This window comes from Dreissena polymorpha, chromosome 16, assembly GCF_020536995.1.
Source record: "Dreissena polymorpha isolate Duluth1 chromosome 16, UMN_Dpol_1.0, whole genome shotgun sequence".
Taxonomy (NCBI): domain Eukaryota; kingdom Metazoa; phylum Mollusca; class Bivalvia; order Myida; family Dreissenidae; genus Dreissena; species Dreissena polymorpha.
The window spans coordinates 23,728,524-23,743,332 of NC_068370.1; the positions used below are offsets into that span (position 1 = coordinate 23,728,524).

The window sequence follows — 14,809 nt, forward strand, 5'->3', positions numbered from 1 at the left end:
TTGAAACATGGATAGATGGCAATATGGAGATTATGCACGTCATTTCATTTTAATCCTACGTCAAAATTCTGGTTGCTATGGCAACAAATCAAAAAAAAAATTACTGACAATGGTGGAGTTTCACCTGTAGGGGACCATATTGCATGGCAATCTCTTGTTTCAACATTTCTCTTTAAAACAATGCTGTTCAATAAAATAAACTTATTTCCCTTATTAGTGTTGTGTTGTCTTTAACTTTCATTTAAGATAAAGTATAATAATTTCATAGCATGTACATGTACATATGTATGTCATAACATTAAATCAACTTAAAATTTGGATTTCAAAATAAAGTACTATCAAAAATTGTTTTTATTTTATCTGATCGCAAACTTTTACTACTCTTTATAAGTTTTTTTAAGAGTTTACACTTTTAAATATGAATATTCTCTTGAAAGTAAATATTTTGAGTAGTTTTCATGGTAAGTATATTAATATAATCACTTATTTTGTTCATATTTTGTTTCATATATGACATGGCCATACCATCACATAAACCTTGCAGTTACCTGATAGTAAAATACTATGTTTGCTCTTTCTTGCAGATTCGTTGTTATACCCGAGGCACCAAGCTGGATAATACATTTGCGAACATTCAGAAAGTGCCGTCACAAGTGTTGTTACTGAACATATTTAAAGACACGTTGTTATTGTTTTGTGTTGATTCTCATGTGATGGTGTTTACGTTGGAAAGGAAAAATACTCAGCCAAGTGAGTGGGCTTTTAATGTTCAATGAAATTTTTATCTTGCTACTCTGTGTTATTACTTTGTTGCCAGCCATTTAAATGAAGACTTTCTCTATTATAAGAGTACTATATCATGAAGGGTTGATTTAAACCTAACAAATAACTCATAAACAAATGCACCAGTTTGGTGATATCTTTTGTAGCCTACAATGTTTTATAGCCTAATGATAAATCAAGCCTAATTTGAGCCTTCGGAATAAAACTCAGATGTTCAATACTTTTAACGAACTAAAACGCTGTCGAGTGATGCTTTTTTACGATAATTGGAACATGAATAAGATTCTCACATTTATTATATATATATATGTAGAATTGAAATATCTTTTTCCCACTTTTTTGTGTTGTTTACAAGTCATTGTAAAATGAAAATTTGGTTCTTTAAATAGAAGATCAGCGAGTATAATGTTAAAGAAAAGGTAAGTATAATGACCAGAAATAATGTTTACATTAAGACAGATAAGTTTAACAGATGGTATCTTAGACCATGCCGATAAACAGGCCAACACCTTAACAACTCAGCAATACACAAATGTCCAATGTGATAGTTAATATGTGTTTGAATAGTATATACCAGCTCGATACTCTGCCTGTAGATGCCACATTGGAGTTGTGTAAAGTACAGGAGGTGCCTCTTAACAGCTACATCCCGCACCCAGTCTGCGTGTCGGGCGTTCTACTTACCTCTCTAAAGATGGACATAGGTAACATATGATATTGCATGTACACATTGCATACTTACATGAAGTATAAACCTAGTTATTTTAGCGCAATTGTATGGAAGCTTTAGGCTCATTACAACGGTCTCAAGTCTGCTCCTGGGCATAACCATTACTTGGTATGATTGGTGTAGATCTAAAGAACCTTCCCACAGTACGTATCAAACTGGTGACCTCTCTTGTTTATTTGTGTGCACTATTTGTTGACATTCCAGTTTCTGCTTCAGCTTTGGTTTTTATGGTGAGCTGACCAATTGGAAAGGTTGAACCTTTTGTTTTAAATATAATAATAAATCACTCATTATGTCCATATCAGGGATCATATTTTCCCGCAACATCAATCGGTCTGGATTAAATGGGGAAAGTGTCCGAAAATTTATATCCGAAATCATGACAAATTACGTCAACATATATACCATTGATTTTGCCATTCATGAAGGTGGTATAATAAATGTACAAGTTTAATTGCCTTTGGCATTTTTTTTAAACGGAACATACGAGTTTTCTCAATTGGTTTTATGATTTTTTTTTTCTCTTTTATTGTTGTTTCGGTGCTGGTGTATCTGACTTTTTTCATCGTTGTCAAAATTAATTATCTGTGTAAGTCTATACCGATGTTTTAAATCGTTGTCGACTCTATAATAGCTTACATACATGCACTGAACCTAACAAATGTCTGTGCGTAGGTTGGATACTGGCAACAACAAAACCAAATAGTTGACACGGCCGATAGTTAAGATGCGTAGGGATTAAATCACGAGTGCAAAGCACGAGTGATTTGAAACCACGCATCTAAACTTCCGGTCGTGAGTTATTCAACAACAAACAATCAAGTACACGAATTATTTTGATTCTAACACGATTTTTACTTCAGATTTATACAATGTATATTATTTTTCTTGTGTACTATTTTATGTGAAGTTCCGCCCATAAAATAACTTTCGGCTGTTCTGTCAATCAGATCCGCAACTTTCATTTAGTTATTGCCAGTCAGTTCGCTGGTGGAAAATGTATCGGCATGTTTTGTTTAGTTACAGCGCATGTTTTCAGTGTATTCGGTCCGCCCACAATAATATGAATTATTGCAGGATATCCGATTTTCTTCTTTGTTTATATGAAAGTTTTCTGTATCATGCATGAAATGCACACTTTCCACGAGGATTATGAACATTGAAGTTTTCATCTCCGAAGTAACTGTCAACGATTTTATCGTCACGAGTACACATTAGGGACCGATTAGTGTACTAGGTATAAGCCAGTGAAATTATCGATTGATATTGACACGGGGTTATTCATGCATGACTAATACACAACCGCGCGAATTTTCGCTGCTTGGGGTCATACTCTGATACTAGTCGTCTGACACGCAATAAACTGGTCCTGACCGGTTTAGAGTCTGCAGTAAATGGTACAGATAACCGAAATACTAGTAATTAGGGTATGTTAGCATGTGCACTGTGTAATCGATTTCATGACATGGGCATTTTAGCACACAGAATCGGACCGACTGTTTGGGATTTTCAATCGGTCTTTCATGACCCCAATCGGTCTAGGACCGACAAAACCGAAAAAAATATGATCCCTGGTCCATATACGAACGTTGACGAGTGACGTCACGCGCACCTGCTAAATGACCCGAGTTTCTACTGGAGGGCAAAAAGCGCATATACAGAAGCTCTATCTCAATATCTATCTCGTAGTACTGCCTTGACAAAATCAACGTTTTTGTTGATAATCATGCATAATATCAAATATAATTTTAATTATGATGTCTGAAAAGACATAAGCATGCAAGGAACTTTATTTTTGAATAATATTGTTATTATTTGTTTTTACTTCAAACGAACTCGGGAGTGGAAAACCATTTTAGAGCACATACGGTATATGGATACCACAAAATTTCTCTACTTGCACTTCTTTGCGACCATTTGAAGTTAAAACAAGTCTCAGAAATTGTAATTCTTTCAGAATAAAATAGATTTAATGAACGAAAACAATTGAGGATGAAGACAAACAACAAATAGATAGATTTTATCTTAGCAACATACCTGTATGCATGTAGTAACCTCTATATGTCTAAAAAAACTAACCTTGTTACACATTAAATAAATTTTATCGATTAATGTTATTGATTTATTTAATTGTTACACCAGTTTTGACACTCTGTGTTGCAGCATAGGTGTTAAATTGCACCTTTGTTCATCACAAATCGATTATCTCGTTATGATCGGAGACCGTCCAGACAAAGACAACAGGGTGTCATAAACCAAGGCACATTGGGTCCATGCCATAAACCACATGTTGCAGACGATTGTCTGTTCATTAAACACAATTCACGATACCTCCATGACATCTCTTGGCATTTTGAGAAATCAGTAAAGCCAAATTTTAAAGCAAAAAAGAAAAGTGGCTTCAATAAAATATTTCAACATTACAAAATGGCGAAATCTGTCAGAAATGGATTAACAGGAACTAGTGCATTATATTAGCCAGTTAATTGAATCATTATAATACAGTGTTCAATAAATATAATTTTAACATATTGTGCAGTATTACTGCTACGTAATTAAGGGATCCGGCAAATGTAAACTTCGCTAGTACGTGTAAAGATTTTATGTTACTTCAGTGTACAAAATACCATCATGAAAAGAAGCTATCACAATATGGTAAAAAATACTTGCGTTAAAGAAATGAAATTTATAATGTGTATATAATAGAATGCTAGACTTTAAATTATCACTAATTATCACTAGCACGGACTCTAGATGACAATATACGCTCCGTGTCACTAGTAAAGAGATTTCAATATACATGCGAAGACAATTCAATTTGCATAATATGCAGGTTTTTTTCCGCGTTTGTATGATAAAATTTATTAACATTGGCATTCAATGTTAACGAAACAAAAAATGTATTGATTGGAAAAGTATATAACCATAACATTTATTTTTTTTATGTATTCCGTTTTTGGCTTTGTTTGATCATTGATTAAATGCACCTCTTACAAGCTGATGAAAAAAAAACCTATCCATACCACTAATAATTATTATCAAATTAATAAGTGTTTTATTATTTTTGCAATATCATTTATTAAAGTCTTACTATCAGAAACAATAAGGCAATTTCATTGTTTTGTTTTGTGGGATTGTCAGTATTTAGTATTCCCACCACGTTTACTCTGATGCTTATAACTACATTGTTTTTATGAAGAGGGATCGATATATATATGTGAATATACATTTATTGGTACTAAATATAATATATTAACACTATTTTTTTTAAAGATATTCATTTTTATTTCGCATTTGTTATCAAAATATTGACGAAGCAAAAGCCATTTATACATGCTTTACGTTACTGTAACCAGTGTTTTTGCCCTCCAGTCAATGCGCATGCGCGGAAATATCGAAATGTAAACAATAACAATCAACGTTCGTATACCTCTACTCTGACACTAGACAGCTGAATTTAAATTGCAGGATGCATTGTTTGTTTAAAGGTTTATGCTTAATTCATACATAATCATGCAGGCTTTACAGTCAAATCGGTTCTATGTAAGATCTTTAGTCACAACTAATTGTTGATGTTATTATCCCCCGCCATAGGCGGAGGGATATTGTTTTGGTGTTGTCCTTCCGTTCGTCCGTCAGTCAGTCCAGAGCCATATCTTGGAAGTGCTTTGGCGGATTTCATTGAAATTTGGTATGAGTAAGTATATGGATAAGAGGATGATGCATGCCAAATGGCATTGTACACCATTTGTTAATAATGGAGTAATGGCACTTTGTATCTTGAAAAAATGCTTTTTTGAGTGTCAAATATAATACTTTTGTGTCCAGAAGCGTATTGGCGGGGGATATCAATTCAACGAATTTGCTTGTTACCTCTTGATTTATTAGGCACTTATGACTCTCATCACAATCACTTGTATGCTTCTCATTAAGACCCATTAAATGTGTAGTGTGCATTGGTTCTCAGTGCATTTCCTGTATTTTGCAGTATACTATGATTCTAAGTATTTCCTTCAAAAAAAGTTGCAGGCACTCGTTATATTCAGTATTATACCTCTATTTTGCAGTATACCTTGCCCATGGTTCTCAAATGGGTCTATTAATCTCGGAGTTATCCCCAGGTTGTTCCTGCACGTTTTTGCAGAGACACACCATTATTAGTATTATCTCTTTTTCAGGGCCATTAGCGGGTCAGCACAAAGCAGCGCAGAGTCCGAAGGAGACGGAGAGCCTACTTGTCAATGTGGCAGGAAAGCTGCTCGTGTTCCAGAGGGATCGTAGCGGACCTCAGATCTTAGAAAAGTCAGCTCCACACAAACAAAAACAGGTACAAGGGAACATGCACATACTATTTTAAATAAGAAGTGTTTCATAATATTATCCCCCCGCCAAAAGCTTAGGGATATACACAATGTAGTTTTGGCATTGTACGTCTGTCTATCCATCACAAACTTTTTAGTTATGGTGTTTCTTTCTTTGAAACAAATGTGTAGCATTACAGCTTTCTAGTATACTACAATTATTTCCCCATTACAACAGATCACAAGAGATTTTATTTGTTCTGTAAGACCTTGATATTCAATTTTATCCTGTCACATGCCTTTAATCAGCCCGATAACCAGGTAACCTAATATCCCAAACAATATTAGTCTAGATGACCACGTGACCTGGAATATTCGTCAGTCGCTCTGTTTTTCTTTGCAACGATGTCATTTTTTTACGAAATGACGTCATTATTCCAGCGAAACTCTCCAGTTAAACTCTTTTACAGTGTAAATAAACAGTGAAAAAAAACATAAAATAAATATGACATGCTAATAGAATAATAGGTTGGTGACGTAGATGGAGAATGGTTATCTGGCTCGTCGGAGGATCTTATCGGGTGAGCCGAATCCTCTGACTTACCAGATTACCATTCTCCATCCACGTCCCCATCCTATTTATTATTATCCTCTTTGTTTCCTTATGTAGCTGCCATTCAGTTCGCCGTCAGTGGTGGCAACAAACGTTGAGAACATGTGGACCACAGGGCGTACCAATCACTGCAAGCTGCAGTTAACGGAGGCTTTATGGTTGAGTTGTGGTGCACATGGCATGAAGGTAAGCATTGTACAGTTTGGCTATAATTATGGTTTGCGCTCTGTGTGTCCGTCGACTGACGTCAGTCAGTCAGTTCGTCAGTTCCTTGAGTCTGTGAGTCTGTCACACTTTTTTGGATCCTGCGATAACTTTAAAATTTCTTCATACTTTTTCATGAAACTTGAAACATGGATAGATGGCAATATGGACATTATGCTCGTCATTTCATTTTGTTCCTACGTCACAAATCCTGGTTGCTATGGCAACAAATTAAAGAAAAATAATCAGACAATGGTGGAGCTGGTAGGAGACATATATTGCTTGGCAATAGTTTTGTTGATCATAGATTATAGAAATGTACAACCAGGCATTCTTAGGTTAAGGACAATTGAAAACCACTCATGATTTACAAATATGACTGGACAGGCCTTTCCAACAAGTCAGCGATCAATGTCAATCAAATCCTCGTAAAGTCAGTCAATTTTAGCATTTGTTTATGCATTTATTCTGTTATGTTTTTTACATTTGAAGATATTTTGATATTAATTAATTAATTAATAACCCAACAGAAATAAGGTGGCAATATGGAAAGGAGTGATATTTCTTGTTCAAAATGTTCTGATAGATGGAACATGCCAACATCATTTTTTGCACATTTGCTTTACATGGTTAACAAGAAATCAGTGGTTGCTAATTTATGCCTTCAGTGTATTATTATATCCGTTTATATTCATGGTTTTACTAGACATGTGTAGGTTAAATGCAGCAGCCTCATATGAAGAATGCTAATTATCCCCCGCCAGAGGCGGAGGGATATTGTTTTGGCGTTGTCCGTCCGGCTGTCCGTCCGGCTGTCCGTCCGGCCGGCACTTTTGTGTCCGGAGCCATATCTTGGAAGTGCTTTGGCGGATTTCATTGAAACTTTGTATGAGTATATATATGCATAAGAGGATGATGCACACCAAATGGCATTGTACACCATCTGTTAAAAACAGAGTTATGGCCCTTTGTATCTTGAAAAAATGCTTTTTACTATAGGCACTTTTGTGTCCGGAGCCATATCTTGGAAGTGCTTTGGCGGATTTCATTGAAACTTGGTATGAGTATATATATATGTATAAGAGGATGATGCACGCCAAATGGCATTGTACACCATCTGTTAAAAACAGAGTTATGGCCCTTTGTATCTTGAAAAAATGCTTTTTTTACTATAGGCACTTTTGTGTCCGGAGCCATATCTTGGAAGTGCTTTGGCGGATTTCATTGAAACTTGGTATGAGTATATATATGCATAAGAGGATGATGCATGCCAGATGGCATTGTATACCATCTGTTAAAAACAGAGTTATGGCCCTTTGTATCTTGAAAAAATGCTTTTTACTATAGGCACTTTTGTGTCCGGAGCCATATCTTGGGAGTGCTTTGGCGGATTTCTTTGAAACTTAGTATGAGTATATATCCCCTGCCAGCAGCGGAGGGATATTGTTTTGGCGTTGTCCAGCTGTCCATCCGGCTGTCCGTCCGTCACTTTTGTGTCCGGAGCCATATCTTGGAAGTGCTTTGGCATATTTCATTGAAACTTCGTATGAGTATATATAAGCATAAGAGGATGATGCATGCCAAATGGCATTGTACACCATCTGTTAAAACCAGAGTTATGGCCCTTTGTATCCTGAAAAAATGCTTTTTACTATAGGCACTTTTGTGTCCGGAGCCATATCTTTTTTAACATAACAGATGTTGTGTTCACTCTGCAACACTCTGAAAATTGAGTGTATATAAACATTGAATGTTTTTGTGGAAAACGCACGACTTATTAATTCACCTAAATAAATTTTGAAGGCTCAAGAACCTTCCTCTGTCTTAGTTTTGAGTTATTGTCCTCCGTCCGTCCATCTGTCAGTATGTTCATCCGTCCGATTTGCACCCATCCTCAAACAAAGCATATGTTGCGGGGGATATCAATTCTACAAATTTGCTTGTTGTTTACAGAATTATATGTCATACATTTTATTGATATCTCAAAACTAATCCTGTATTTAATTGTCATGACGCCTTTCAGTTGTCTATTAGTTATTGGAGCTTTCATTACAAACCAAATCTCAAAAGATTTATATGCGAATTTATGAACTCTTGAAAACATTGATTTGCTACTTAGACTAGTCAACAGCTTGTGTATCCATGGATGTGATTTTTCATCCTTTCTGCTGATTTCCTTACTTTCAATTTCAAACTTGTTTTAGAAATAGTGATAAACTTTGCTGGATCCATTGACAAATGGAAGAATTTTCTTAAATGCTTTAAGGGGGGCGGGTGGCGCCTTTGTAAATCACACCCCTGGTATATTAGAAGTGTGCTCATTTCAGGTGTGGCTGCCTTTGTTTCCTAGGAACGATAGTCAGGCTCATAACTTCATGTCCAAGCGCATCATGCTGCCATTTAGAGTGGATATTTATCCTCTTGGTAAGGACTCCATTATGTTCTAGTGATAATCAAATTGAGATATGTAGGATCTGGCATGAGTAGTCATATCATACCATATTTTATTAAACGAGTTCAGTTTGGCAAGCTTACTAACGAATTTCCTGGACGAGTTTAATAAAATATGGTATGAAATGAAAACGAGTGTCAGATCTTTTCTATCGCATGCTTTTAAACGAGCAAATTAAATAAATATTTATGCAAACATAATGATAAATCTCAAATGTTGTTTACATTTCGTGACATCATTTGATATGCACCGTCATTTCAGCAAAATAACAAAGTGCTATTGGTCAATCGAACGAAAATAAGCCAAAAAGTATATTACACATGTGTAAGATAAAAATATTCCTAATGGTTATATTACATGGGAAATAGGGTATGGCATGTGATAAAAATGCATCGTCTATGAACTCATCAACCAATGCACAAATACAATTGAATATAAAATATTAACAACAATTCATATGCATAGTGAATGTAAATAGACTTCACTTGTATCATGATAATGTTGGCAAAATGTATTAAAATACAATCATTACTACTTATATTTTTCTCAGTTTACAAGCAACTCTTTCTGCTTACTAATGGACTTTGATTTAATGTGTGTTTCTTAGTGAGATAATATAGACATTTAAGTCTGTTTCCTGGGTAAAACCAGTTTTTATTGTCACTTTATAAATATCCTAAATATGCTCCCTATGTTAGTATGTAAACCGGTCTTCAGGTTACAAGGCAGACAGCATATGAACTGTGTCGTGGGAAAATGTGTCTTACGACACGTGTGGCCAGTGTACCTGCAGACCAGCCTACATATTTGCATGGTCTGGTTGGAAATCTTGCATTACTTTATTGTGGACAGAGTAGCTTCTGACTAGACTGCGCAAATGAACAGGCTTGTCTGGATCAACAATGGCCTCCGGCTTTGTATAACATAACTTAAGACCCATTTTTGCATGATGAAGTGGCTAATATTCATAAAACTATTGCGGCTTTATGATTATAAATTATTTGGACTGATGGATTGCAGTCGCATGTGTAGTTTGTAATCTCAAATTGTGTGTGGTTTACATCTTGAATCATTCATATTAAAATGTCACATGTTTTATTTCAGTCGTGTTATTTGAAGAAGCTGTGATATTGGGAGTTGCTAGCGACTCCCTAACTTTCAAGTACAGTTCCACCCCAACACAGACCTGCTTGCATTCTGCAACAAACTTGCATGATATACCATATTGTTCACTAGAAAGAACTGTAAGTATTGAACACTGCCAGTATCTGTCTTTTAAATTGTTTATTTCACTTGTGATGTTCAATGTAATGTTTTTAAAAATAAAAAGTCTTGATATTTATTTCATGGTATTGTTTTGAGTACTCTTGTGCATCTGTGCAGCCTTTTAAGTGACTGAAATAGACATTAAGAATTTAAGATTTATCATAACAATTAAATTATGCACATGAACATTTTAAACCATTCATTTACCGATTTTACAATTGCAAGGCCATATGAACCCTGTGTTACTAATAATTTAAATAACAATTTGCTAAAAAAAATTGTTTTCTTCCTTAAATGTTCATTAACTGTGTTGTGAGCCCTTAAATAAGAGATCATATACTGGCAAAGTTGAATCTGCTCCCAGACACTTAAAAGTGACTTGCATTTGTAAAGGTTTCATATTTTTTAACTATGGAATTCTTAGAAGTTTATTGTTAAAACCTATTGCTGTGATTCTATTGTGCTCAAACATTTTTTTGAATGTGTTTATCGAGGTGTTTTAATATCATCAAATCTTAATAGAAAACATCAAAAATCGAAAGTATGGAAGATTCATAAGAAGGAAGACAGGATTTATTTTAAAAAGTTAAAAAATTATATTATTTGTAATATTGCGACGAAACATAATGTATCTTTTATAAAAACGATTGGACACAAGACATTTACATTTTGAAAATTATAATACTAGCACAAGATTACTAGACAGTTGACTTGTTTAAATATAAAGCAAGTAGTGTTCATTGTAATTTGTAATGATCCTTCTTATATATTTTTAGATTGTTGTTCTCTTTGTCAAGTAGAATCATATTTTTGCTCAGTTAACCATTTGATTCCTGTGATTATAAATTTTATCAGCCTTCTAAATATTGGATAGCATGATAACTAGTCAGAATCATGTTAATATGTTACATTAGATCGCATTTAATTATTTTATAACAAATATGAATATTCTGTAAAATTAAAAAAAGTTAACTTTAAGAATCTGCTTATACTATCAATGTTGTGTTAAAACAATCTCGGTCATATCAATGATGCAGGTGATTTTCTGTGTTTCAGAGTCAAATATACCTCCATCATATTTTAAAACAGCTTTTAAAAAGAAAGTAAGTGAATATCATGTTTATGTAGCATATTGAGATTGAGAATTATTTACCTATTTGAAAGTTATCTGTTGTTTAAATGTATACGTCAAGAACTTTACGTTGTGTGCACTAGTTTTAAAACAATCTCATCTTGACTTGGTGGAAGTTATTTTGTAACTGTTATTTTGATGTGATAACCCATATGATCCTGAAAAGGAAGACAATTTAATGTTTTATGACCTACTTACTATTACAAAGACATGTTTGTTTTTATACCCCCACAAACGAAGTTGAGGGGGGTATATAGGAGTGAACTTGTCGGTCAGTCGGTCAATCGTTCCGTATTAAGTGTCCACTCTCTAATTCAAGTAGTTTTCATCTGATCTTCACCAAACTTGGTCAGAAGTTGTATCAACATGATGTCTAGGCCAAGTTCGAACATGGGCCTTGCTGGGTCAAAAACTAGGTCTCGGGGTCACTTAGTGCGTTTTAAACATTCAGCATGTTGTCCGCTCTCTAATTCAAGTAGTTTTCATTTGATCTTCACCAAACTTGGTCAGAAGTTGTATCTTGATGATCTTAAGGCAGAGTTCGAACATGGGCCTTGCTGGGTCAAAAACTAGGTCACGGAGTAACTTAGTGTGTTTTAAACATTCAGTATGTTGTCCGCTCTCTAATTCAAGTAGTTTTCATCCGATCGTCACCAAACTAGGTCAGAAGTTGTATCTAGATGATCTTAAGGCCAAGTTCGAACATGGGCCTTGCTGGGTCAAAAACTAGGTCACGGGGTCACTTAGTGCGTTTTTTAACATTCAGCATGGTGTCCTCTCTCTTATTCAAGTAGTTTTCATCCGCTCTTCACCAAACTTGGTCAAAAGTTTTATCTAGATGATCTGAAGGCCAAGTTCGAACATGGGCCATGCCAGATAAAAAACTAGGTCATCGGGTCACTAAGTATGTTTTACACATTGAGCATGGTGTCCGCTCTCTATTTCAAGTAAATTAAATCCGATCTTCACCACACTTGATCAGAAGTTGTAACCAGATGATGTGTAGGTCAAGTTCGAACATGGGCCTTGCTGGGTCAAAAACTCGGTCACAGGGTCACGTAGTGTGTTTTTAACCTCACCATGTTGTCTGCTCTCTAATTCATGTAGTTTTTACCCAATCTTCACCAAAATTGGTCAGAAGTTGTATCTTGATAATGTCTAGGGCAAGTTTGAATATGGGTCATGCCGGATCAAAAACAAGGTCACGGGTCACTTAGTGCGTTTTAAACATCACAATGTTGTCCGCTCTCTAATGCAAGTAGTTTTCATCCAATCTTCACCAAACTTGGTCAGAAGTTGTATCTAGATGATGTCTAGGTCAAGTTTGAATATGGGTCATGCCGGGTCAAAAACTAGGTCACAGGGTATCTGAGTGCGTTTTAAACATCACCACGCAGGTATTCGTCATGTCTGTGACAAAGCTCTAGTTCACCTTGGCACATTGGATATGATTGGCTGCCTAGTTGGATTTGATCATTTTTTTTAACCCTTTATCACTTAGGCTATTATTTTCACACATTTCTAGTCCCTTAGAAAGTTAGATTTAATTAAAGATCTTTCATACTAGATTCAAGTTTGTAGGGCTTCATCTCCAAACCTTAGATACTGATGAGCAGCAAACAGCATAAAACCTGAACAGACTGCAAAGTACTCGCAGGCTGTTCTGGTTTTATGATCTTTGCATATTTTCACTTTGTTTATAAGTGGAAAAGGGTTAAGTACACTTCACATGTACCCCAAGGACACCAAGTACTGGTTCTACACAAAAATAAACCTAAGTCTCAATAAAGCCTTTTGAGATTGCCTATTCATTATAGCTAATGTATATACATTTAGGGTAAATACTTTGATTTGCTGTTCTGGGCCTGCTTGTAAGCCGTAGACTTGAGAAGCAATCAAGCTAAAATAAAAAACAAAAAATAGGTTTAATGCAAACTTTCTGTTGCTTAAACACATGAATACATTAGCCTTATACATGTAGTTCTATGCTTGGGTTTCCATTTCTGCCCTCTAGTCTGGGTGTACAGGCGCTAGAGCTGGCCAGGTGCTGTTCAGAGCTGTCCTATTTCCCACACGTGCTGGAGCTATTGCTGCACGAGGTGCTGGAGACAGAGGCTACCTCCAAGGAGCCTATACCAGGTATGCACAGTAGGAGCATGAAGTGTTCATGGTGAATTGTTGTGATCTCCATATGTAAGGTGTCCATTGTTGTGCCTTGCTCGTCTTTAACCCTTTACTCCTTAGATACATATTTTAATGCATGTGCAGTCCCTTAGAAAGTTAAATTTAATTAAAGACCTTTCTTACTTGGTTCAAGTTGTAAAAGCTTCATTTCCAACCCTTAGATACTGGGGAGCATCAAACAGGATAAAACCTGAAAAGACTGCGAGTTACTCACAGTCTGTTCTGGTTTTATGCTGTTTGAACATAGCCATTTTCACTTTGCGCCTGAGAGAAAAATGGTTAAGCATGTTACCATTCTTGATATAGTCCACATTTTTCTTAGTGACACTCAGTAAGAATGTTGTTCTTAATGATATCAGAGGCTGCATTTGAATCTGGGTTATATGCATCCAAAAACTAGGTCACCAGGTTAATTGAAATAAAACTTAAGTATAACTCTGGAAACCACATTTATGACTTAATATTGATGAAACTGTTAAAGTACAAAGTCAGGAGGGCAACTTATGACAATAAGCATATTTTGAACAGATCTAAGAAATTCAAGGCCATAATGGATATGTTGTTTTCTGTTTATCACTGTTTAGAATATTTGAACCTTTCCTGAAGTAAAATGATGAAAAGTGTTGCTGCAAATATGATTCAGTAACTCTGATAGAATTACAGTCATACCAGTTGAAGCTAGGGAGAACAAGTCATGAAATCAACATATTAACAATTAGCTCATGTTCATTGATTTCACATGGCATTTTCAAAATATTCTCATTACACCATTGCTGCAGAATATGTTTATACACCAACAGTATTCAATATTAAAATGTATTTAATCTGAAGTCTATCTTAAAAAGTTGTTTAACCTTTCATCTTCAGATCCTCTGTTGCCAAGGGTTGTAGCCTTCATAGAGGAGTTTCCTGAATCATTACAAACGTTTGTGCACTGTGCACGTAAAACAGAGGTGGCACTCTGGCCACATTTATTCCAAACTGTTGGTAACCCCAAGGACTTGTTTGAGGTAAAAACTGTGGAAGACTTGTTGGCAAAAATGTATAGTTTCTTTTGTCATTTACGTAAAAACAATCCAGAACAAGACTTCTTTTGTTATGCTATCATTTGCATTAAATTGAAATCTTTAATAAAAGGCTATAA

The 14,809-nt window shown here is 35.3% G+C and overlaps 1 protein-coding gene across 1 annotated transcript in view; it reads left to right on the forward strand.

Annotated features, from left to right (window-relative positions):
* Positions 1 to 14,809, forward strand: part of LOC127861996 (guanine nucleotide exchange factor subunit RIC1-like) — a 59,872-nt gene that overhangs the window by 26,718 nt on the left and 18,345 nt on the right. The window contains exons 15-23 of the mRNA XM_052400838.1: positions 585 to 750; positions 1,380 to 1,487; positions 5,692 to 5,840; positions 6,485 to 6,613; positions 8,959 to 9,055; positions 10,188 to 10,327; positions 11,406 to 11,452; positions 13,496 to 13,620; positions 14,533 to 14,675. Of these exons, the coding sequence (XP_052256798.1) occupies positions 585 to 750; positions 1,380 to 1,487; positions 5,692 to 5,840; positions 6,485 to 6,613; positions 8,959 to 9,055; positions 10,188 to 10,327; positions 11,406 to 11,452; positions 13,496 to 13,620; positions 14,533 to 14,675 (1,104 nt within the window). The remainder of the gene's footprint in view (positions 1 to 584; positions 751 to 1,379; positions 1,488 to 5,691; positions 5,841 to 6,484; positions 6,614 to 8,958; positions 9,056 to 10,187; positions 10,328 to 11,405; positions 11,453 to 13,495; positions 13,621 to 14,532; positions 14,676 to 14,809) is intronic.